This window comes from Diabrotica virgifera, chromosome 6 (assembly GCF_917563875.1).
Source record: "Diabrotica virgifera virgifera chromosome 6, PGI_DIABVI_V3a".
NCBI lineage: Eukaryota > Metazoa > Arthropoda > Insecta > Coleoptera > Chrysomelidae > Diabrotica > Diabrotica virgifera.
This window is the reverse complement of record NC_065448.1, coordinates 236,390,330-236,417,604: the sequence shown is the minus strand read 5'-3', so window position 1 is coordinate 236,417,604 and position 27,275 is coordinate 236,390,330. Positions and strand designations below refer to the sequence as shown.

The following is a 27,275-nucleotide window of genomic DNA, read 5'->3' as shown; positions in this document are numbered from 1 at the left end:
ACAAAAAACGATACAAGAAAATGTATACAACTTCTGATATCAGAAACGATATTAGAAATGATACAAGAAAATGCATAGTGTCATACAGCCTTCTCATACGCAGATACAAGAAACGATATAAGAAACGATACAAGAATTTGTGTCAGGCACAGATTATTGTACAAGAACTGCGCCAATTTCTGCGCAAAGAGCAAAAACGTAAAACCTGCTGGTAAAACATCTAAAATGTCATAATTACTTACTCATAATGGCGGCTGAAATGAAAATGGGATAATGTATTGATGAATTTATTTGTGTTTTTGTAGGTATTATTTATAAATCTTTTATTGATACTTAATATACCGTTTGGTATGGACTACTATTCTACTAATAACCATATATTTAGCTCCTAGTAAAGTGCAAACTATAAATTTAGGTTTCATGGTGCATAATTTTTTAATAGACGAAAATACAATAGTTCCTAATTTGGATCAAACTGAAGATAATTCTAATGCAAATATTTTAGCACAAATATCAAAACAAAATAAAAACACAAATAATCAACCTCAGTCAACGTAAAATTCTGGTTAACATTAAAATGTTAATTATATAAAAGTTTATAAATTTTATAAAATATTTAAAATCAGCTGTGTCTGTAGATGCAGTACTACTGGTACTACCATAACGTGACACAGGGTGACAAACAAAATTTCCACCAATCACGTGCCGAATTTCATACAATTTTCGATACAAGAACTTGCATAGTGTCATACAGGGCACAAATGTACGTACAAGAAATGATACAAGAAAATGTATACAAGAAACGATATCAGAAACGATATTAGAAATGATACAAGAAAATGCATAGTGTCATACAGCCTTAAGACTTACCTGCAAGCCGACCATCAAAAGTTGGGCTTGTTGCAACTTTTATTCCTGGATGAGGCATTAAGAAGCAAGCTATCTCAGTAAAGCAAGAACTGATGTGTCTTCTTAGGGATTGTAACTCGCTGTGTTGATGTTCGTTAACTTCTAATCGTTTCTGTAATATTTGCTGGCCGCCGACAGCACCATATGGAGCTTCGTAAGGGAAACGCCAATCTCTGACTAAAAACTGAAGTCGTTGGAAGGGAGTTGTGCCCGAGTCTGCTAATGCGAGTCTTCCATATTCAGTAAAAAGCTAAAATAGAAATATGTATGACTACATTATACATTACACATACATTATACATTATCATCATCATCATTGGCGTTACAGCTCTTTATGAGCCAAAGCCTTCTTCAGAACAATCCAACATTCGCCCTTGTCTCTGGCAAGTCTTCTCCATGCTCTTGTTCCAATAGATTTTAAATCATTTTCCAAGTTGTCTTGGTATCTAAGTCTCGGTCTTCCTCTTGCTCGTTGTCCTATCGGCCTTCTTCGGTCAAAAAAATTTCTAACTATCTTCCTCTCGCCTGATTACATGCCCTATCCATCTAAGGCGTTCTACCTTAATGAATTTTACAACGAAAGGTTCTCCAAAACTTCTATACAACTCAAATTTGTAACGTCTGCGACACAAACCTTGTTCTTTTATCCCTTCATTTATTCTTCTTAGGATTTTTCGTTCAAAACTTTTGAGCAGTTCTTGGTCATTCTGTGTAAGTGACCAAGTTTCTGAACTATATGTTAGCACTAGTCTTATTAGTGTTTTGTAGTCAATTTAATTTTTCTATGTATTTTTGAGGCCATATGTCTTCTTATGCCATAGTAACACTTATTGGCGAGCACTATTCTTCTTTTAATTTCTTCACTGACATTGTTTTGTTATCTATAGCAGCGAGTCTAGGTATATGAATGTGTCGACACCTTCCAGTTCTAGGTCGTCAATTATTATTCTTGTAGGTGTCGAGTTGTTTGACCTAGTGCAAAGGTCCATATATTTGGTCATTTGAACATTTACATTTATAGTCTGGGCTGATTATCGGAGAATAGGCCATTTTTGGGAAAAGTTATTTACCAGCAATTTTATTGCTGGAATCGAATTATAAGATCCTATATATTAATAATATAAGTATGCAAAGTCCTCAGATAGTGTGCTACTTTTTTTATAAACAAAATGGCGCCCGAAAATCGTGTTTTTTTTTCAATTATTGCTCTAGAACTCCGAAGATTTTAACTTTACAACAAAAACACTCAAATAAAAATTCACCGTGATTAAATTCTGCATAGAGACGTGTTTTTCCCGATCTGCTCCGACGAAAATTTTCCTCGGAAAATGCTGGTTTTGCCAACAAAATCTTTAATTTTCAAATAAAGTTTTAGATACCTAAGTAATTATTTACCAACAATTAAATAATTTGGTGACTTAAAAGCCTTCTTAGTTTAGATTATAGTTCCAGAAGCTGGTGAAAATTAAACGAATATTTTAGCAACAATTCAATTGTTAATTAATAATTTACGGTCGCAATAATAACCAAAATAATTATGATACACTGATCAAACTTTGAAATCTTATAAAGATGAGATGCCTATTTAACATTTTGTCGACAAAATATAATTTTTTTATTTTTTTGCATAATCTTTAAATGTTTAAAAAAAAATAGTTATAAACAAATTAACGTTTCTCAGAAATTTTTTATTATATTATAATTTTAAAAAATGACTAAAATGCGCATTTCAAATATCTTGAAAATGAATGCTTTAAAACTTTTTTGCAACCATTTGCAAAAAAGTTATGAAACAGCAAAGTAAACATACGATTACTACGGTGTTAATAATTTTTTTTAATTCTTTCAAAGCGTAGAAGTGAGTTTAAAGTGCAAGCTAATTATTTATAAAACAATATCGATTATCAGCTTAATGGTTATATTTTAATTAAAGATTATAAATATATTTTTTTGTAATTTACACGCGCGAAAGTAGAATAATACAGTACCGTAGCTACCCGCCCACATACACAACTCGCGCGAGTTTAAGCGTGTCAGTCGCTTCGAGTGAACATTTTATCTCCGGCTCGGTATCAAGCCTATTTTCGCGCTAAAAATTACAAAAAAAAGTATTTTTAATCTTTGATTAAAATATAACCATTGCACTAATTTTTGACATTCTTTGTGAGTAATTAGATTGTACCATAGACTCACTTTTAAGCTTTGAAACAATTAAAACAAATTATAAACAATGGACATATCGTATATTTATTTTGCTGTTTCCTAACTTTTTTGCAAATGGTTGGAAAATTTTTTTAAAGCATTCATTTTCAAGACCTATGAAATACGCATTTTAAGTATTTTTTAAAATTAGAATATAATAAACAATTTCTAAGAAATGTTAATTTGTTTATAACAATTTTTTTTAAACATTTAAAGATTATGCAAAAAAATGAAAAATTTATATTTTGTCGACAAAATATTAAATAGGCATCACACCTTTATAATCTCTCTAAGTTTGTTGGTTGTTATTGCGACTGTAAATTGTTAATTAACAATTGAATTGTTGCTAAAATATTGGTTTCATTTTAACCGGCTTCTGAATTTATAATCTATACCAAGAAAGCTTTTATTTCACCAAGCTATATAATTATTAATAAATAATTACTGGCCCAAAAAATTTATTTGAAAATTCGAGATTTTGTTGGGAAAACCCACGTTTTCCGAGGAAAATTTTAGTCGAAGCAAATCGGGAAATACATGCCTCTATGTAGAATTAAATTGTGGTGAATTTTTATTTGAGTATTTTTGGTGTAAAGTTAAAATCTCCGGAGTTATAGAGCAATAATTGAAAAAATACGATTTGTCGGCGCCATTTTTTTTATAAAAAAAGTAGCACACTATCTGTGGACTTTGCATACTTATATTAATAATATATAGGATCTTATAATTCGATTAAAGCAATAAAATTGCTGGTAAACAACCTTTCTTTGTACTTTACTAATTAGACCAACGTATTATAACTATTTTTTTTTCAAAATTTAAAGATTATGCAAAAAAAAAGAAAAATTTATATTTTGTCGATAAAATATTAAACAATCATCTCATCTTTATAATCTTTATAAGTTTGATCAATGTATCATGATTATTTTGGTTATTATTGCGATCGTAAATTGTTAATTAACAATTGAATTGTTGCTAAAATATTCGTTTAATTTTCACAAGCTTCTGGAATTACAATCTATACCAAGAAATCTTTGATGTCACTAAGTTATTTAATTATTGATTAATAATTACTTACCTAAAACTGTGTTTGAAAATTATAGTTTTTGTTAGGAAAACCCGCATTTTCCGAGGAAAATTTTCGTCGGAGCAAATCGTGAAAAACATATCTCTATGCAGAATTTAATTGCGGTGAATTTTTATTTGGGTATTTTTGTTGTAAAGTTAAAATCTTCGGAGTTATAGAGCAATAATTGAAAAAACGATTTTTCGGCGCCATTTTGTTTATAAAAAAGTAGCACACTATCTGCGGACTTTGAATACCTATATTATTAATATATAGGATCTTATAATTCGATTCCAACAATAAAATTGCTGGTAAATAACTTTTCCATGAATTTTGCTAATTAGCTCAGAGTATTAGTCCTATTCTCTGTGCAGATGCTCTTAACGACCGAAACGCTTCAGTCAGAGATTATGTGGACCTACCTATGATGTCTACGTCTGATTTGTTAAAGATAGTACCATTCGTATTAATCTGGGACTCTCGAATTATTTTTTATAATGCCAGGTTAAATGAGAGACACAATAGTCCATCACCCTGTCTTAGTTCATTTTTGCAACAGAAGGATCTTGAGAAATAATTTTGGATTTTTACCATGCTCTCTGCTCCTGTGAGTGTAAAGTTCAGTTAATTGGACCAGACCAAGCGGTATTTGAAATTCGACCATAGCAAGTAGAAGTTTACCTCTATTAACTGAGTCGTATGCGGCTTTCAAGTCAACGAATATGTGGTGGGTGTCGACGCCGAACTCTAGGATTTTTTCAAGGATCTGCGTCACTGTAAATATCTGGTCCGTTGTTTTGTACAATACGTTGGACACTGTATATGTCATATTGAGTAGAGTGATGCTTTTATAATTGAAATGAATTTTGACTCGATTCAAGTTCTCTGTTTAACCCAGCTATGACAATACCAAAAGGCACCGCTACGAAAATATTCCAATTTACGGTTCAGAGAACCCGTATGAAACGAGTCTGTGTAGTCTAATACAGAGTATGGCAATAGTAAAATAAGAAAATCTGGGATTCAGGGTATAGCCAGAATTTTGGTTCCAACGTAAGAAGTTTTTCGATTTTCATAACTTAAACTTCTCATTGTTTTTGTTAATAGGCTGCCATTGTTGCCGTTGATTTTTTACCGCCCTTTCAAGAACGTCTTTTTATCGCTCTTTTTAATTTTATCTTTACTTGAATTATTGATATTTTTCTCATTAACTTTTCTTCCTCTATGTTAATAACCGGTACCACCTACCTTTATATGGGATTAAACCACAATTAATTGTAATGAACATTACATTTTTAACTAACTAATGTTAGATGTTTCGATTTCCACTCCAGAAATCGTTTTCAAAAAAGGCTATTTTAAAAATTGTATAAAATCAGGCAAACAAATTATAGAAATAATATATTTTTTATTACCTGTAGATGCTGTAAATCATCTTCTTGTATATTGCTTGATAAATTGTAAATTTGTACCGAACTTAACATAGTACTTAGAGCGAAAATGGTCGCACATTCTTTTACTGTGCTTTTACTATCCCATGTTCCTTGTGTATCCAGCAATATTACTGCTATCTGAAAATAAGAAAGGTTTTTTAAACTATTTTCATATCAGTGAAGAAAATGCTAAGATTGATAATACTAATACAGAAGATAACAGGAAGGAGGAGTATAGGAAGAAGGAGAGTGTTCAATAGAATTCTTCAGAGCAACAGTAAATACAGTAAAGATAGCGATGATGATATCTATTTTCCGATTTATTAGCAGACAGACGGTACTTAATATTTTGATATATATAGTGATATATAATATTTTGATATTTTGTGTATATAGAATGAAATGAAAATTTTATATAACACTATAATAGGGCTTTTCATCGATTGTCATTTGTTTCGAGCTTCTGTCATGGGTCACATAATATTAATATATCTATTGTATTATACCAATAACGTATGACGTTTTTACCATATGAACATGCAGGTTTTAGAAAAAGCTATTCAACTTCCGATCACCTGTTAACCACAAAAATATTAATAGAAAAATGTAACGAATACAAGTTTCCAGTTTTTATAGCGTTTGTAGACTATGAAAAAGCTTTCGACACTATAGAACACACGGCCGTAATAAATGCAATGCAAAATTATAGAATAGACAGCAGATATATTAACTTAATAAAAGAAACTATGAACCAAGCTACAGCTACATACTACCTAAATGAAAATGAATACACGAACCCTGTACCATTAAACAGGGGAGTCAAACAGGGAGACACTTTATCACCTTAGTTTTGGAACACACGGCCGTAATAAGCACAATGCAAAATTGTAGAATAAACAGCAGATTAAGTTAATAAAAAAACTATGAACCAAGCTACAGCTACATACCACCTAAATGAAAATGAATACACGAACCTTGTACCATTAAACAGGGGAGTCAAACAGGGAGACTCTCTATCACCCAAACTCTTCACCTTAGTTTTTTTAGGACGTGTTTAAAAATCTAAATTGGAAATATAAGGGAATAAACATCAATGGCCGCTACCTCAGTAATCTACGATTTGCGGATGACATAATCCTGATAGCTACTGACCTACAAGAACTACAAACCATGCTTTCAGAACTACACACAGAATCTTCTAAAATAGGACTGAAAATGAATTTAAACAAAACAAAAATTATGCACTCCGAAGAAACCGTCACAATAAATCATTAATAGGGAGAAAAGCTCTTCTAGCTACCCCTAAAACCAGGTGGCTTAACCACATGAAGTAATACAAAGGGTGTCCCATTACCCAGGGCATCCAAAGTAACATTAAGATCAACGCCTCCCCATTCGGTATGTCCTTCGATGGGGAGGGGTGGAGGTATAGCTTGGGGGTCAGATAGGTACCACTCCATTACGGGGTGTGACCGGTTTGATCTTCGGACATGTGGGTTCCACTTTTCCATTGGAACACACATGTTCCCCGGGGCTGGGGTTGATACGAGCATGTGTGTGTGTGTGTGTGTGTGTGCGTCACAATAATAAACGACAAAGTTATAGAAAAAGTTGAAGAATATATATACTTAGGTCAAAAAATAATACTAAATAGGGAAATTCAAACGGAAGAAATAAAAAGAAGAAGAAAGTTAGCATGGGCAGCATTCGGCAAACTGAACTATATACTCAGAAATCAGCAAATTCTACTACATCTTAGATTTAAAGTTGTTGATGCATGCATTATTCCGATATTAACAAATGGGGCACAAACATGGACAATCACAAAAAAGAATATGAACATACTCAGAGTCACTTAACACGGGATGGAAAGAGCAATACTTGGCATATCACTTAAGGAGAGGAAAACAAACACATGGATAAGACAGAAAACCAAAGTCACCGATGTGGTACAAAAATCAATAAAATTGAAATGGGAATACGCTGTACATGTAGCTAGGCACAGAACAATCCTAACCTGGAGACCATACCAACACAAAAGACCCAGAGGCAGACCTCCTATGAGATGGACAGATGATCTGAAACGAACTGTCGGGAAAAATTGGCTACAAGTGGCTTACAACAAAAACAATGGAAAGGAAGACTTGAAGAGGCTTATGTTCAGATGTGGACGTGAATGGCTAGACGAAGAAGAAGAAGAACGTATGACGTAGATATATTAATATTATGTGACACATGACAGAAGCTCGAAACAAATGACTGAATGAAAAGCCCTATGTATACCATTCAAATCAGTTGAGAACGAACCAAAGCACTCTTACCGTGAGTGCAAATGATGAGTATATCGTCTACAGTCTACATGTAAGCAGCATGTGTGTTTGTATGGTGATGATGACAGCGCTGGGGTCGCGAAATATTCAATATAAAAATGATTTTGGGAAATGAAAAATGTATCTTTTTTACTTAGTTTTTTTTTATGAGTTTCTGGTTGCTATATTAGTAACTATGGTATTAAAATAATATCTGTTATAAGCTATAATATATGTAGGTAGTATATAATACACTAATCATTTTTTAATAGTGGACAGGTAATAAGAAATTTAAAAATAACAATTACTTGTTCGTGTAAAAAATACTTAGCGTGATGTAAGTAGACATTTTAAATGAAATGAACTGTTACAGTGGGCGCAATAACCTTGAATTTTTAAATTAGTGGAATCCACCGATGTTTCAATAGAATAAATAAATAATTTTGGATATTTTTACCTGAAATAAATTCAACAGTATGTAGCTTATTTAAGTAGGGTAATTAAAATATATTATAACGTGTGTTTATTTTTTAATATTTTTTTAAATAGGTATATCAAACAGGAAATATTTTTTATTATTATTAAACCGTGTTAATAATAAATTACATTTCTTCACTGTATTTCTACAAGGTATTTTAGCACCATACGGGAAACTTTTTTTATTTTTAGTTTTATGAAAAAAATTTATTCTTTAAGAAGTTCTGCATGTTCTACAACCTAAAATACAATCATGTTGGTTTTTTTACTTTATCGTACTACATCCGTAGTATAATAGATAAAGTTATAGGATCTGTAGAAAAAAGAGGGGGCGAAATAGGAAATTTAGGGCCCATTTTTGCAAATTTTGACCTAAACGAATAAAACTTGGTGCAAAGTTAGCTCATCGACAGGCGAATCGAAATACGGAATTTGACATTTCAAAATGGGGGACAATGTCCGGCCACCCACCCGGTACATTTTCTTACCTATCTAAAAACTTATTTAAAATAAGTTTAATTTGAAAAGGTCGTTATATAGTCTAAATACGGTGCTGTAAGGCGAATATTATCGTTTTTCAGAAAAAAATTATGGGTTCCTATATTTAAGGCGCCAAAATTTTACATAACTTTTAACTATACTAAATTTACAATAAGTTGCAGTAGAAATAAACAAACCAAGGCACGTTAAATGCTAAATAGGAGCACTCCTGAATCATAATTTACAATGTTTATACATTGTAAATCCCAAATCATGATTTCCAAAGTTTATACATTGTAAATTATGATTCGGGAGTGCTCCTATTTAGCATTTAACGTGCCTTGGTTTGTTTATTTCTACTGCATCTTGATTGTAAATTTAGTATAGTAAATACATATATCAATAATGGTATGACAATAAATTCAAATTATGAGGTGACCCTAATTTTTGGATCGGCAGTGTATATTTATCGGCAAAAAGTAATTAAAAGTGTTTCGAACTACTTGCCAAATCTAAAAATACAGTGAAATTTCTGTTCCTCATTATAGCGAGAGTATTTTAAAATTTGACTCACCTTTTCACCTGTACTAAGTTCTGTGGTATAAACTTCTGACCACATAAGGATCCCTGTAGTATCCCTCTCTGATCCACCTTTCCACGAAAATCCTTCTAAAGGAGCCTCTTCTGCGCCTACCCATTCTGACGTATTTTGTTTCAAGACGTACTGAAACAAATAGCAAATAAAGAAATATTCTTTATAAGTTGGCCATGAATCAAAAAAGTTATAAACTATTTTTTAATGGCATAAGCTAGGTGTCAATCAACCCGCGTCAACATGACTAATAAACTATTTTGAACATAAAAAAATGGTAAATTATTTCCTAGAATTAACTTTGACATACAATTTATTTGTCTTGTCCTGTAAATGAAAAATGTTGTATTGTTAATTGATTAATTAACTCGATTATTTTTCTTCCAAATATTTACATATTTTTATCTCTGGCTTTAAATTATTTCGGTTTTGTATCGGAATAATTAAAATTGTAAATTATTATAACTATGTTTATAATTTTAAGTTGTGGTGCATATATTTTGCATAAATAAATGTAAGATCTTATATTTTATTGCTCAAATAATATTAATAACACTAAAACCGGTCTGAAACCGTCTATGTGTATATGTAAATTGTACCAAACTTGAGCAAGTTGATTGTAACGCAGTCACGGTGAACTTAGATCCAGAATAGAGCCGTTTTTAGAAGTATGTTTAGTTATGTTAGAAGAGAATATTCTCGAGAACGAGAATATTCTCGGCCAGAAAATTCTCTCGAGAATATTCTTGGCAAAAATTTTCTATATTTTCAAAAACCGAAACAAAAATAAAAACTAGATAGGGGTCAAATTATTATAATTTAAAAAATATGTAGATATATTGTTCTAGCCAATCTCATGAACCACTAGCAAGGGTGTTTACAGTGTCAATATTTATTGTTTTGGTGCAATATTAACGTGCTAATATTTAGAATGGTGTTCATTTAAGCAGAGAAGAACAAGTTGAGGAAACTGAGTTTGTAGATAATTTAGGGCAGTCAATGAGGGTATGTGGCTCCGAATTCTATCCTACTATATCGATTTACGTGATATTTTCACAGTAAATAGGGAATAGCCCAAGAAACAAAGTCTACCGTATGCCGATGTGTGCTTTTGTCTTGGGGGCGGTTCCCACCCCTTCTCGGGGATGGAATATTATTTGCTTAAATAACTACGGAAGTTGCTAGAGAATCTAATAATAAGCAAAAACTGTTCTATAATTTTTTTTCGAAAACTCAATACTTTTGAGTTATTCCTGGTTGAAAATTGGCCATTTTCATTGAAACATAACACCTTTTCAAACGGTTTTTTGCGAATACCTTAAAAACTATACATCTAACCAAAAAAACTATATAAAACATTTTTGTAGCTTATAAAATAACAAAGAGATTCTTTCCTTTATGAATCTTCTAGTTAGAACACAAAAAGAGATATGGTAAGTGAAAAAACTTGTTTTCTTGGTGCATGCTCAAATCAGTATATTTAACTTGAAATAACAGAGAAACGGTCGATTTTAGGTGTATAATGCTACCAATAACTTTTGTTGTGCTTAAAAGACCTTTAAAATAAGCAATATTAAATGTCGATTACATTCAAACTATGCGAGATAAACTGTAAAAAATTGGTGACTAACGTATTTTAAGAAAAAAATGAGAAGTATATTTAACGCCTCATCCACAAGAATTTAAATGCATCGTTTTCCTTCTACAATACATTTTACTATAGTGTTCTTTTTATGTTCAAAAAGTTGGGCGGGTTTAAAATGAATGGTTTTTGAAAAAAATAAGATCAAATTATTGAGCGCATTTTTAAATTTTCTTAAAAATCTTCCTTTTTCTCCATGTAACTCGAAAATGATAAGAGATGCCAAAAAAGATGTCATACAAAAATGAAGGTTTCTTCTAGATAAACATTTTGATTTTATTTTTTATAACAGTATCTCTTATCATTTTCAAGTTACATGGAGAAAAAGAAGATTTTTAAGAAAATTTAAATATGCGCTCTATAATTTGATTTTATTTTTTTTTCAAAAACCATTCATTTTAAACCCGCTTAACTTTTTGAACATAAAAATGACATTGTAGTAAAATGTATTGTAGAAGGAAAACGAGGCATTTAAATTTTTGTGGCCGAGGGGTTAAATATACTTCTCAATTTTTTTCTTAAAATTTGTTAGTCATCAATTTTTTGCAGCATATCTCGCTTAGTTTGAATGTAATCGACATTTAATATTGCTTATTTGAAAGGATTTTTCAAGCGCAATAAAAGGTATTGGTAGCATTATATACATAAAATCCACCGTTTCTCTATTATTTCAAGTTGAATACACTGCTTTGAGCATGCACCAAAAAAACAAACTCTTTTACCTACCATATCTCTTTTTGTGTTATAACTAGAAGATTGAAGAAGGAACGAATCTCTTTGTTTTTTATGAGCTACAAAAATGTTTTATATACTTTTTTTGGTTAGGTTCATTGTTTTTAAGGTATTCGCAAAAAACCGTTTGAAAAGGTGTTATATTTCAATGAAAATGACCAATTTTCAACCACGAATAACTCAAAAAGTATTGAGTTTAAAAAAAAAATTATAAAACAGTTTTTACTTAGAATTGGGTTCTCTAGCAACTTCCGTTGTTGTTTAACCAAAAAATTTTGCACCCCCGAGAAAGGGTGGGTACCGCCCCCAAGACAAAAGCACACTTCGGCATAGGGTAGACTTTGAATAAGGAGATATTTTCAGGCTATTCCTAAAATTTCATTAAATTCCATGCAGTAGGATAGAATTCGGAGGTAATAACCTGTTCTTGCTCTCATTGACTGCCCTAATTTAGCAACTTTAAAATATGGTGATGAGTCGGCTGAAATAATGGCAGATTTGTCACTTTATCGGCCTAAGGAGGGATTTTTTGGAAAACCATACGTTGTAAAATCAATTGAAAACTAGACTTAATCATATGGTGAAAAGGTACATGTTTCGGAACAAAATTAACTAAAATATTAGTTGATATATTAAGCATGCCTTCATCCAGTGCAGCAACTTAAAGAAGTTTCAGTACTTATGGTTTTTTTATCCACTCCTCTAAAAGAAACCGGCTTACTGCTGAACGGGCTCGTAAGGTAACTTTTATTGCTCACAATTTAAAATTGTTAGACGTAGACCAATCCATGACTGAGCTGGCCACTCGTGAAAAACAAAATCCCACAACTCATCAGTACATTGAAATGCAGATTGTAGATGACTAGGATGAGCTAATGATAGAAATAGATTCTGAATCTGAGGTCTCATCTTTTATCATACCACATCGATTAATTATTTGCTGTTAAAAAGAAAATTTCATTTTGTTATCAAAGAAATTTTGTGTTTTCTGTTGTTTTTGTATTTTTTTATATACAGAGAACACTGTTGTTTTCTCTCATAATTTTGTATATAAGATCATGATTTTTAAAACCCTATTTTTCATCTTCGACAATATTCTTAAATGCGTCATGGGGTTCATTCTCAGAAAATTCTCCATATCGAGAATATTCTCCGATTTTTCATTCTCGAGAATTTTCCAACACTAAGTATGTCTCAGATATTATGTAACAGAAACCTAAAATTAACAATAGAGAGTTTTTAAGCCCCTTATTTCATCAACGTTAAACGTTATACGTTATTCTGTTCATGCGCATTAACTGAAAAATAACATATTACTCTATTAGCGGATAATATATATTCCGGATGAAAAAATTAAAACTCGTATAGAAACTGCAAGAGGAGCATTTATGAAACTTAGATCTATTCTGAGCAACTCTCAGCTGAACTTACAACTAAGAATCAAGTTCCTAAAATGTTATGTGTATCCTGTATTACTATATGGATGTGAAACCTGGATCATGAAGGTTAACATGATGAACAAATTAGAAGCCTTTGAGATGTGGTCGTATCGTAGAATGCTCAGAATGTCTTGGGTTCAACGCATTTCAAACAGAGAAGTCTTAAACAGAGTAGGTCAAGGCGAAGGTGACTTAATGGAGATGATAAAAAAGAGAAAACTTGAATATCTGGGGCATATAATGAGAGGTAGCAGAAACAGGATACTGCAGTTAATACTCAATGGAAAGATCGACGGAAAAAGAGGAATTGGTCGAAAGAAATATTCATGGCTCCGAAACCTTCGTCAATGGACTGGCTTATCAGCAGATCAATTGTTACATGCCGCACAAGATCGAGAACGATATCAGCAAATTGTTATGGAAGCCTAAAAATTTGGGCACGGTATTTAAAGACGAAGAAGATATCCCCTTATTTAGATAGAAATAAGGTTCACGTTATTAAGGGATGGCGCATTTGTAAGATTGCGCATAAGAAGAATAGAAGCGTTCGAAATGTGGTGTTACAGAAGAATATTGAAAATTCAGTGGGTTCAAAGGATTACCAATGTTGAACTGCTACGACGCGACGTTTAAATAAGGAGTTAGAAATTATGAAAAGTATAAAAACTAGAAAACTGTAATATTTGGGTCACATTACCAGAGGAGAAAAATATGAGTTGCTAAGAATTATTATGCAAGGAAGGATCCAAGGAAGAAGAAGCATAGGAAGAAGACGCATCTCCTGGCTGAGGAACCTTAGAGAATGGTTTAACTGTAGTTCATTACAACTGTTCAGAGCACCAGCCAACAAAGTGACCATAGCCATTATGATATCCAACCTCCGATAGGAGACGGAACTTTAAGAAAAAAGAAGTATTTGTAAGATTGCCAAATGTCATATATCGTCGGCTTACTGCCAAAACCCACTAACTCCATTTTTAAAATTTTGAGAGATCTACTTTTTAAACTTTAATTTGAAATTGAAGATCGACTGAATTTAAAAAAATTATTTAAGAACTGAAAAATATTTTTGTCATATTTTTCAGTTCTTAAATAATTTTTTTAAATTCAGTCGATCTTCAATTTCAAATTAAAGTTTAAAAAGTAGATCTCTCAAAATTTTAAAAATGGAGTTAGTGGGTTTTGGCAGTAAGCCGACGATATCTAAATCATAAAAAGCGAAAAAAAGTCATATGAGCTGAACCAAAGACAACTAGAATAAAAAATATAGTAACGATGTATAAAATTGTAATCAAAATTTGTTTTTCTTAAAAACTATTAGGTAATGAACATATTATACAGGGTGTCCCGAAAAGATTGGTCATAAATTATATCACACATTCTGGGGTCAAAAATAGTTCAATTGAACCTAACTTACCTTAGTACAAATGTGCTCATAAAAAAAGTTACAGCCCTTTGAAGTTACAAAATGAAAATCGATTTTTTTCAATATATCGAAAACTATTAGAGATTTTTTATTGAAAATGAACACGTATCATTCTTATGGCAGGAACATCTTAAAACAAAATTATAGTGAAATTTGTCCACCCCATAAAAATTTTATGGGGGTTTTGTTCCCTTAAACCCCCCAAACTTTTGTGTAAGTTCCAATTAATTCATTATTGTGATTCCATTAGTTAAACACAACGTTTTTAAAACTTTTTTGCCTCAGTATTTTTTCGGTAAGCCAGTTTTTATCGAGGTTCAATCAACCTATTTTTGGACACCAAAATCTGTGGTATAATTTATGACCAATCTTTTCGGGACACCCTGTATAATTGAATATAATCTGCTTGGCAACCCTGGTAGAATAATTCTAAATTACTCCATTTCTTGAGAAATCTGACACTTGACTGAATTGTCTTGTTAAACTTAGGATGGATGATTTGTGTTCCTAAAGTAGTAAATTGTCTTTAGTGAGCGTCTTAATACATTTTCTTCCATTATGGCAAATAATTCAATAAAATAAATTATAGCACATAACTGCCGTTTTATAGGTTACGTTTGCCAAATGTCAATTAACGTTAATCTGTGTGCGTATTAAATGTCAATTAACGTTAATCTGTGTGCGTATTTTCTGAAAGGATTCAAAAACTATTTTAAGTAAACACGTTATCCCTTATTTATTACTCAATGCGCATGACAAGTATAACGTTTTACGTTTAACGTACGTCAAAAATTAGAGGATCTAAAAACTCTCTATTGAGGATCCGCCTACTTCGCTGCTACGTGTTCTCGGTCTTACTTTATGGCGACGGGTCTTGGACTGAATAAAATTGACCTAAATTACCTTCACGCTTTCGAAATGTGTTGCTATAGAAGAATTTTAAAAGTTTCTTGGCTGGATAAGATTCCAAACTTCAAAATACTAGAACGTCTCAGCAAGACTACTGAGATTATACAAAGCATCAAGAAGAGAAAGCTGGAGTATTTTGGACATGTAATGAAAGGTCCCAAATAGAGGTTGCTACAAAATATTATGCAACCAGTGCTAGCGAAGTGCAATCAAAAAATACTACCGAAGAACCCCAGAAAGCAGATATCATGTAAGATGGTCTTTGCTAGATCAACGCTGTTGATGATGACGAAATGAAAATTGCATCAATTGAACAAGGAAAATGCATTTTCCGAAATGTTAAAAAATGAAAAATTCGTAATTCGGAAATAACTGACATAAACGAGTTCAATATTATGGTATCTCCGAGGCACCAGGTGCCTCGAAGACCATCTTCGTCATGATATTCGTGTTCAGCGCACCCAAAAACCTCCGAGTAGTAGTATTGAACTGATTTACTTCAATTATTTCTGAAGTACAAATTTATCATTTTTCAACACTTCAAAATGCATTTCGGAAAATGCATTTTCCTTGTTCAATAGTTCAATTTGCATGTCGTCATCATCACTTTAGGTCACAAAGTTTCCTAAGGCTTTTACGAATCGAATGTAACAAATTTCATCTAGATGAATGCTGCTAACAAAACTGAAATTTTTGTAAAGTTTCCTGAATTTTGGCCACTAGTGTATATTGAAAAATGAGCGAATCAGAAAATTAATACACAAATTTGTAAGAAAGCGTCTCACAAGGAAGTCGTAAGTGATAAAAGGATTATATTTTATACTTGAATAAGTAAGTGTTATAGCTTACAATCCCCTGTAAATGATAAATTTCAATAAAACGATTGTTTTTTTTGCTTTCACATTATTATTTTCAATTCTCGATTGCATTTGAGTGTGAAAAATTATAGTAACATAAAGTACAACACCGCTCGAATTATATCGAGTGTGTACAGTTTGGCCAGTTTAGCGCGCTTGAGTTAACTCGAGTGTGCACGTTAAGGGGTTAAGAAATAATTGTAAAGAATGGTTCTTTTGCATGATAATAAAGATTTTCAAATAAAATTCATTTTTTTCATTGTTCTTTCTTTTTGAAAAAAAAAATACCTCTAAATGTATCATTCGTCATAATAAATAAAGGTGATCGCTGTTTGTTCAAATTTCTATTTAAAGGGCATTTTTTTGATAAGAACAATGCTTGTAGTTTGATCTGTCCCTTTAGACAATTAAAATAGAATTTGTGAATAATTGTGACTATCAGAGCATGTTGATAAGGAAATTTATTTAAAATACTGTGTACTTTTAATTGCATTTTTTAGCCGTTGCTTATCAGCTAAAATTTAAAATCAGCTAAAAAATTAAACAAGAAAAACATCTTCCAGAAAACCTCTTCTAGATAAAAGGTGCTATTAAATACGTAAAAAATATAGATCAATAGTATCAATCCGCCAATGAACAAACAGAGTTGCTTATAAAGAGGAAAAAGAAGAAGAAGAAGAGGTCTCAATGTGACTTCCGTCGTGACAAACATACACATTTAATTAACAGAAACAAAAGCTAGTTACGATTTAAATGTAAATTAAAGATCAAAGATTAATATTTAAATTTTTATACTACACCTATAATAAAACATTACTAATTAAATAACGTTATCTCCTTTGTTTATAGTGCATGCTTCAATAATTGTTTTCAGTTTAGACATAATCAGTATTTTTTTAGGATAAAATGATTACATAATAATTCATGTTTTTGAACACAAGCTGTATTGATAAAAATATTCAACAGTAGCAATGTTTATCTTCTAGAAAAATATCAATATGTTATCTATAAATAATAAATACGCGAATTGAAAATTTATCAATGTCCACATTGTGTGCTATTTTAAATTAGAAAATTATAAATATAAAACAGGAAATGGTTGCTATATATTGCAGTAATGAGACTTGTAAATTAAAAACAACTATTTTTAGAAATGTTTGAAGTATGTATATACCTTTAAAACTTAGAAATTTATGCCGTAATTGATGGAATTGGCAAATGATATTATTACTGGACAAAGTTTATACACGAACAAAACTTTTAAGAAACCTTTATATTGTGTCAATTTTGAAAAAAAAAACTATTTATTTTGTAATTTATTGTATGAATTTTAAAATGAAAATTTATGTATACAGGGTGATTGATTAGTAGGGTAAAGCTCAATAACTCCACTATAGTAATAGATAGCAATAAGTTAATAACAAAAATTTTAGCCACCTTTGAGCTTCACATTACGAAATTAGTTAGAATGTTACAGGGTGTTCGATAACACAGTGTCAGACCAAACTTATGTTTTTTTAAATGGAACACCCTATATTTTATTTTAAATTCGAAATCCTGTTAACTTCTCCATCACAAAAATATAAAGGTTTGTTATATTTTATATGAAAATCGTAACAAGTTTAACTTCCTGTATAAATAAAAATAAGCAAAACAACAATGGTTTATTAATGACATATTTTTTAACGTATTGTCAAAATTTCAAGAATGGTCGATATTGCTAATTTTCTTTATATCAAATACAGGGTGAGTCAAAACGCAAGTACATTATTTTCTCAGTAATTTTAAATGGAACACCCTGTATTTTATATCACTATTGAAAAGTACCATTACCGTACTTTAATTTTTAGATAACATTCCCTATGTCTAAATTTATTAGTTTTCGAGATATTTTCATTTTCCAATGGACCAGTAGCGTGGCCACCCAAATAACCAGAATTTAATAAACTGGACTGATTTTTTTGGGGTTACGTTAATAATGAAGTTTATAAAATACCTCCAACAACAAGGGATGAGATGAAAAATAGAATACAAAGTGTATTTCGATGTGTTAATTTACAAATGCTCCGTAGAGTAAGTAGCTCATTGAATGATCGTTTTTAGGCGTACATAAATGTGTTAGGAGATAATTTTGAACACCTTATGTAATTAAATATTAAAAATATTTTATTAAAAGTAGCTTCTAATTTTTTCAAACATGTTTTTTTGCAAAATGTATTACTGATAAATTATGTTTCGTTCTTTATTTGTTACATTGTTACATTTACATACAAAAGTAGTGTTTAATTGTCTTCACAAAATATTGTATTTTGTGTTTGTGTGTTTTTTTGTAAAATTTATTACTAATTTTCTTTGTTTATTTGTTGCATTTACATAAAAATATAGTTTTTAATTGTTTCAAAAATGTTGCATGTAATGGTTGTGTTTTTGTTTGTAAAATGTATTACTAATAAATTATTTTTATTTCTTTATTTGATACAGTGTTACATTGATTACCGGATTGATAATCGGTAATCTTCAATTGTCAATTCAGTCATGGCTTACTTAAAATTTAGATAAATTTAAACACCTAAAATAATTTGCTCTGAAAAATGAAAATATCTCGAAAACTAATAAATTTGGGAATAGGGAATGTTATATAAAAATTAAAGTATGTTAATGTTACTTTTCAATAATGATATAAAATACAGGGTGTTCCATTTAATATTACTGAGAAAATAATGTACTTGCGTTTTGACTCACCCTGTATTTGATATAAAGAAAATTAGCAATATCAATAATTCTTAAAAATTTTGACAATAAAAAAAATATGGCATTAATAAACTATTGCTGTTGTGCTATAACTTTGTAAATACCCTGTATAACATTACAAACCTTTATATTTTTGTGATGGAGAAGTTACAGGATTTCGAATATAAAATAAAATATAGGGTGTTCCAATTAAAAAAACATAAGTTAGGTCTGCCACTGTGTTATCGAACACCCTGTAACATTCTAACTAGTTTTGTAATGTGAAGCTCAAAGGTGGCTAAAATTTTTGTTATTAACTTTTATTGCTATCTATTACTATAGCGGAGCTATTGAGCTTTACCCTACTAATCAATCACCCTGTATAGAAACTAATATGATTATACAGTATGGTGCAAATGTCTGGAATAAATTCGATATTTCGTAAACCGGCCACTTTAAGGAAAAATCCCGAAACAGGTCGATTTTTATTTTTAAATTACGATATTTTGGCATATATTTCATACAAGTGACGTCATCCATATGGACGTGATGACGTAATCAATGATTTTTTTAAACGAGACTAGAAGTCGTGTGACTGCTCATCAAGTTGATTCCATTTTGAAAAATTAAGGTTCAAAACCTCATTGTACCAAGTTAGTCAGTCAGTTAAAAAATAAATTTCACTAAAATTTATGAAAAGGATGTTTTGGCATAAATACCATGAAAGAAAAAATATGTACTAAGCAGCAAAGTATTTTCGCTCTACTGAAAAGTTGTAAATTACGAGAGTTTACAAAATAAACAAATTTTAAAAAGTACTGTGATCTCTTAATTTCAAAACTAGGAAATAAAATACAAAACACTGAGTACGATGTGTTGGTTGAAACATTAAAGTAAAAAAGGAAGTATCATAAATACCTTAGCATTCATATATCTAAGGAAAAAGTCCAATAAAAACGATTTGCCATGACGGAAAGCTCCAGCAACAGATACCACAACAACAAATCGATCTTTCAGCTCTTCTTTCATTAAAACTTTCTTGAGAGCCTCTTCATCTAATTTGAATGAATGATCTTCATCTGCAACTACAATAGGAACTGCATGTGGTCTGGACATGGTATCCTCATATTCGAATTCATCTGTAATAAAGGTTATAATATAATTCGTTAAACCTTTTACTATTGTAAAAATTGATAATGTGGTATGTTGATTTTTTACCCTCTAATGGACGAGCAAAACAAAATTTTGTTGTATTTCCTTATATGAATGAGGCCTGATAGGTCTTACCCCTTCGCCATAAAAACAAAGTCCTTAAAATAACTTATTCGATTACATACAATATCTCGTATATTCCACATCTGTAAGTAATAGTTAAAACTGAATCGACTTTATTTATTTTTTTATGTCCAATCATAAACCCAAGTCCATAAACATAAGAGATAAAGTATTTATTTATTTTTTGAATACAGGCAATCAATTTTATTATAGTCAAAATCTGTGTGCAGTTCAGTCTATGGCTCTTTACCATGGATTCTTTACATTAATACCTGGAAAGATAAAACACATACTTTTTATACAGGGTGTCCCCGAAAATAGTGTGTTCCTTTAAGGTATGGATAAAATACACAATTTAGAACAAAAAAGAATGTGTGTGTACTTTGTACGTACGTAAGAAGATATTCTTCTATTATATAGGTAATTTAAACGAAGTAAATATACTTAACAGGTTATTTGTATTTTATTTATAAATTAAACTAACTTTCTTATCTACCACTTTCAAATTTTTTTTATTAAAATAACAAAAAATAAAAAAAAGTATGAATCGTTCAGGATTAGAACCCGCGTCCTTCCGTGTGCTTCCGTTCTCTGTCCCACTGCTCTGCCAACTACGCCATCAAGCCACTTGAATTGACACGTGAGTTTCGGATATAATTACACAACACGGCGACAAACTGTAAAAATGTTATGCCTACATATTTATTATTTTACTACAGGGAAACACAAATCCAAAAACACAAGAATTATAATAAATAATACATTTCCTAAAACCACTAATATATTCTTTTAATGACTTATTTGCACGGTTACAGATACATAAATACCTATCTTGAAAGATTAGCATAATGAAATACATACTGTCAGTGTGCGCAGGCGCGTGGTTGATGTACAATTTTACCCTCAATCGATTCGCCGCTAAAGAAGAATATCTTCAAAAAAGTCCTATATTTTTTTCTGAAGTTAACCGTTTCCAAGAGAAAAATTACATTGTTCACCATATAAGTGAATTTTATTTTCATAAATTCGAATGACATGGCAACGTGGTGTAGAAGAACTTGTTGTCACTTTGGAAATTTAACCTAATCAAACCCCTGTTTATTTACTATTAGGTGTGATTTTTGGGGTTGTTGACATGGCACCTATCTGCAAAATAGTTATTTCTTGCTTTAATAATGTGACTAGACACCAGATGTGGGTTTGGTTGACATTTTCATTATTTTACCTACCCCTACTATTTTTAATTGCGTGGTGTTGCCAGACTTTAATTTGCATATAAAAATGTATTTTCGTTTTTTGATCAAAAGCACTATTTTCGGGACACCCTGTATAGCATCATTGGCTTCCACTCAATTCATGAAACTAAAGACAAACCGGCTACTGCCTGTTATTAAGTAAAGACACATTTTATTTTTATTAGACTCAGTACATTGAAAAGAAATACTTAGATACACAAAAAAACGCTTAGAAACATTTTCAGATTTTAAGTACAATTTGTGAAGTTTGTGGTTTGTTTACTTGTGGCTGTCAGTTTGTTGAATTTTTGCTGTTTTTTGTCCTGTTTTTGCATTTAGAAGTTATGTATTTATATTACACAAACAGTTGTTTTCACAACTAATTTAATATTGGAGTTTGAAATTTAATGGTAAGTGTATTTTATTTTGCCATTAATTTACATACAAAGTTAACCTCATTCACACAGTGAAGAAATGGTTTTGTTTGTTTCCACAAAAGTGATTATTGTATTATTTAATTATATTTTTTTATAAATTGTTTATTTATTTATTAATCACTAATGATATTAAAAGAATTCATTAAGCTACGTCAAATGTAGCTGTAATTATGCACCAACATTTTAAAGTAAAACTACCATTTTACATATTTATTTGATAAAGTCAAACTTTATAATAATATAATCCCTGATAGGAGCAGTAGCCACTTTCTGTCTCTTGCTGTTGCATGGAGTAAATTTTCCTATTATTTCGTAAGCTTCAAATGATGACGCATGGGTAAAGAACCATGGACTCAACTGTATGTGTGTGTGTGTGAGAGAGAGAGAGAGAGAGATCATGGCATCAGATAAAATCTATTTGGTTCAAAACATGGATATTATCAATTATTTGAAATGTTTTCATATTGTTCGTTAAAATATAAGTACCACTATTTTTGCATTTCAGATAAAATTAATGAAGGAATCAAGTACCGATTTATATGAGGAACATGGGAGAGCTATAATATTTAGGGGCAATGGAAACTGATTATGAATTAGTTCTTGATAGAGAATTGAGAGTTTAGAGAACATTCTAGGAATATACGATTTAGATCACCAAAGGACATGTCACAAATACAGACAGAAGAGTTAACATTTTATACTATATAAAATTGTAGATTCTTTATGGAAAGAGATAGCAAGTATCAATTTGCATTACTCTGCTGTTTGAAGATTATTTAGTTTGATATACTGTTTCTCAAGTCTTAATAGAACTTTTCTGCATATGTAAAACACCTACAACTGATTGTAGGTTTTTTTAAATCCAACTTGAGTTTGTGTAACTGTCTCAAAGTGTTCTGCTGAAAAGTGGTAGTCTTCAAATTATAATTAACTCTTCATATTTTCGAGACTTAAATAGAGGAGCACAATGTTAGTTCTTCTTCTTAGACTTAGCTGTCATGTTTACAATATCATGAAACCTTTCTCTATCGGCTGCTGTGAAACCACACCATTTGTCTAACATTACTCAGCCATGAAAGTTTCTTTCAACCATTCCATCTCTTCCCCTCCACTTTTAATATAAGGCGAAGTATAATGGTATTTAGGTCCTCTAATTATATGGTCGAAGTATTCTGTTTTCTACTCTTTATGATGTTTATAAGCAGACATTCTGAATTCATCTCCTTCTTCTTCTTATGCAATCCACTAATGGATGTTCGCAATCACGTTTGACCATTTTTCTCTATCCCTTGCAGTATGTATTAGGTCTCCTATGTTTTTTAGTCCTGTCCATTGTTTGACATTACGGAGCCATGACATTTTCTTCCTGCCCACTCCCCTTCTTCCTTCGATCTTTCCTTCAATTAAGGTTTGCAGAAACTGATATCTTTCATTTCTAATTATGTGTCCCAGGTATGCCGTTTTTCTCTGTTTAATTGTGCACATCAGTTGTTGTTCTGTACCAATTCTTCTCAGGATTTCTTCATTTGTTATTCTTGAGGTCCAGGGAACTTTAAGGATTCATCGATAGATTCATCACCCTAAGAAAATCTTCATTGGAAGTGTGTGAAACCCACATAATCTTTAGAATCCATAGATAGCACCACAATCTGAATGCTTCTAATTTGTTTAGCATTGTGATTTTTAACATCCATGTCTCAAAACCATGTAATATGGTAGACCACACAGGACCTTCTTGGGAAAACAGCATGACTAAATCGACTTTGTATTTGAGATTTGGATGTGCATTGTTGTTGATGTTCGATTTTTCAATGTTTTCTGAATTTTATTTTGGTACCTTGTTGGTATTTTACTTGGCCAGACGTTACTAGAATGAAATTTAAAAAATGTGGAAAAACTAAACGCCAACAACAGTGTGCATCCAAATCTCAAATACAAAATGAATTTGGTTGTTGCTGAAGTATCGACAGGTTTCTGTTTAACAGTTTAGTTAAAACAACTGGTTTTCATGTCTTAAAAGCCACACTGAAGATTTGTTTGCTGTATTTCTGATTTAAATGTATACTTTATTATGGTAGTTTTGTACTAGTTTACCCTATATTTCAAGGGGGTCGTTTGGCCTCACAGACAATTCTATATTAGTATATTAGAGCCTTAAAGACAGTTTGTGGATCAATTTACCTGAATATATCAACTGTAATTTACTGTTTAGAACAATGGTAGGACAATTTGGGCTAGATTTTTACAAAACTAATTTTACAACACAAAAACTTCGAAGTATGATAGTTTGCTCTCACTAGATAAGTATTTGATACCTAATTATGCTAAAGGCAATGACAAAACAAGGCAAATGAATAGGAATGCGTAATTTTGCTACTTCATTGTTACCATACATTAACCATAATCCATAATATTATAAATGCACATGAACTTTTACATTTTATATATATTCCTTTACCTTCTGTTGAGTGCTGTTTTTCTTGAATCAGTTTCCGATTTCTTATTTGAGACATGGTGTAATTATTCTTATTACGATTTACAATATTACAATTGACCCCTTCAAAGTTGAAACAACCAATTTTGGCATGACATGACAGATAGCGTGTTGTCAGGTTAACATAAAAGTTACTACATTTGTACACCTGAAGGTGCCTGAACAATAAGGGCGGCTTCACACGTATACACGGTCGCCGGTTAGACGGCACCGTTACGCGGGCAAAGGGTGTATATACTTTTAATCACTGCTTTCATGCTTTCACACATATACCGTGCTCGTTTAAACTCTCTCCTGAATCGAATGCGGTTCATACAAGGAAGACCTGTAATGTGGGATGAAACAAGTGAAACACAAAGATAGAGATGAAACCAGAAGTGCTTGGCAAGAAATTTTTTGGGATATTGATACTACAAACGCTAACCACCGTGTCCCACCATCAAATAATTTGATCAAACTGGTTTGAGCAAACTGAAGGCCGCGTCCCACCATCAAATAATTTGATCAAACTGGTTTGAGCAAACTGAAAGTGACAGTTAGTGACGTCACATCCTGAGTGTTCATTGTGGATAATAATGAAAAATTTTAATTTTAAATAAAGTACAAACAAGTTACACAACTCAATACAAAAAATTTGATCAAACTAGACTGATAGTGAGAGCACAGATTTTTAGAATTTCAAAAAAACTGTAAATTGTGACGTCACTTTGACGTACTTCCGGAGTTTGCTCAAACTGTTTGATCAAATTATTTGATGGTGAGACGCGGCCTTGAAAGTGACAGTTAGTGACGTCACATCCTGAGTGTTCATTGTGGATAATAATGAAAAATTTTAAATTTAAATAAAGTACAAACAAGTTAGACAACTCAATACAAAAAATTTGATCAAGACTGATAGTGAGAGCACAGATTTTTAGAATTTCAAAAAAACTGCAATTGTGACGTCACTTTGACGTACTTCCGGAGTTTGCTCAAACTATTTGATCAAATTATTTGATGGTGAGACGCGGCCTTAATATTCCAAAATAATACCGTACCAACTGAGTAACTGAGATTATTTTAAAAAATTGAACAAACACATAAGCAGGATTTTAAGTTGCATACGAGAATATAATTATGTAGTACAAGCAGCAAGCAATAAGAAAAGGCAAACGTATTTTACTCTATTTTTGTCGTACAGTAAATAACAAAGCAATGAAATACTCGTAAGCAGCACTGCATATCTAGCTTTCCTTCCGTAGCGGACCCATGATCGTAATAATTTCTACGTGGGTATTCGCGGAGTCATGTCGGCAGATAAAGCCGCGTACAAACCAAGTTCGCGAGCTGTTCACGAACCGTTAGCGAGCTGTTCGCGAGCAGCTGTGTGGACGACAGTTCGTAATGGGTTCGCGAACAGTTCGCTGTTCGCCCAAAGTTCGCTTGGATAGCGGTAACATCAAAGGGATTGTTCGCGAACAACCAGTTAGTAAACAAAACGGTCTGGACGTATTGAAGTTCGCTTAAACGAAAAAGAGGTTAGGTTCGTATTTACTTTAGTTTGAGATTAAAATATTTCAACGTGGCTTGCTGCTTTTTTATTGTTGTTTACTACTATATAGTTAATTAATAAGTTAATATAGTTAAGTTTAATAATTAATAATTTATATAGTTAATTAATAGAAAATAATAGTTAGTAAGTTGATAAGTTGGGATGTTTTAAGTGTAAACACAGCTTAAAGTGAGTTGGTAGCTCTGAGAGAGATGGCCATCTGGCACTTACTGTTCTGCGGTGATGTTCCATGCGGACTGACAGGTAGAGGGGAGAACAACGGGGCAAGGACAGTAGTTATAGAAAAACTGAATGTAAAATGTATTGAATAACATATTAGTAATAAATATGAATTATTCCATCGACAGTGGTCTTATTAATTAAACAATGGTTAAGGTACTTAAGGACATATCAATGGCGACGAGGATAAAAGTGGTAACGAAGTAAATACTAATTGTTTTATGTAAACCGATGTCCGGTACCTTTGTTAGTGAATCAAGATGGCGAACAAAAAGTTCGAAGAATTTATTCCAGATTTACAACCGTGGAATATTTACGAAGAAAGATTGGAACAACATTTTGTGGCAAATGGGGTTGAAGAGGAAGCTATTAAAGTGGCGATCCTAATCAGTTCGGTAAGTGCACCCACATACACCTTGTTGAGAGATCTATGTTTTCCAGAAGCTCCCAAAACCAAAACATTTGCAGAATTATCACAGTTATTAGCTACCCATTACGGAGGTCAAGTGAGTACATGGAGAGAGAGATGTACATTTTTTGACCTGCGGCAAGAAACTGAGGAAAAAATAGCGGACTGGTATGCTAGGATAAGAAGTGCTGCAGTTACGTGCAAGTTTGGGGCAGATCTAACCAAAGTGCTGCTAAATAAGTTCGTGAGTGGTATGTGTCCTAGTAAAATTCTCGACAGATTATGCGAAGAGGATGAAAAGGCGACGATGGAGCAGATGGTGAGTTTGGCAATGAAGACAGAAAATGCTATTATGGCTTCAAAAACAAGCTCGAGGTCAACTGTAAATGTTCACGTGATAGATCATCAGCAAGCTTCGTCATCGTCGAGTTCTCGAGTTCGTCGGCAGGGA

At 31.7% G+C, this 27,275-nt stretch overlaps 1 protein-coding gene across 1 annotated transcript in view; it reads right to left on the bottom strand.

The window, feature by feature from the left end:
• The window catches only part of LOC126887356 (atlastin), a 50,699-nt gene extending 25,784 nt beyond the window's left edge, over positions 1–24,915 (bottom strand). Inside the window, exons 1-5 of the mRNA XM_050654813.1 lie at positions 24,609–24,915; positions 20,122–20,342; positions 9,451–9,600; positions 5,593–5,748; positions 871–1,159 (exon numbers count right to left, since the gene is read on the bottom strand). Of these exons, the coding sequence (XP_050510770.1) occupies positions 871–1,159; positions 5,593–5,748; positions 9,451–9,600; positions 20,122–20,342; positions 24,609–24,663 (871 nt within the window). The 5' untranslated portion in view covers positions 24,664–24,915. The remainder of the gene's footprint in view (positions 1–870; positions 1,160–5,592; positions 5,749–9,450; positions 9,601–20,121; positions 20,343–24,608) is intronic.
• Between the last annotated feature and the right edge of the window lie 2,360 nt (positions 24,916–27,275).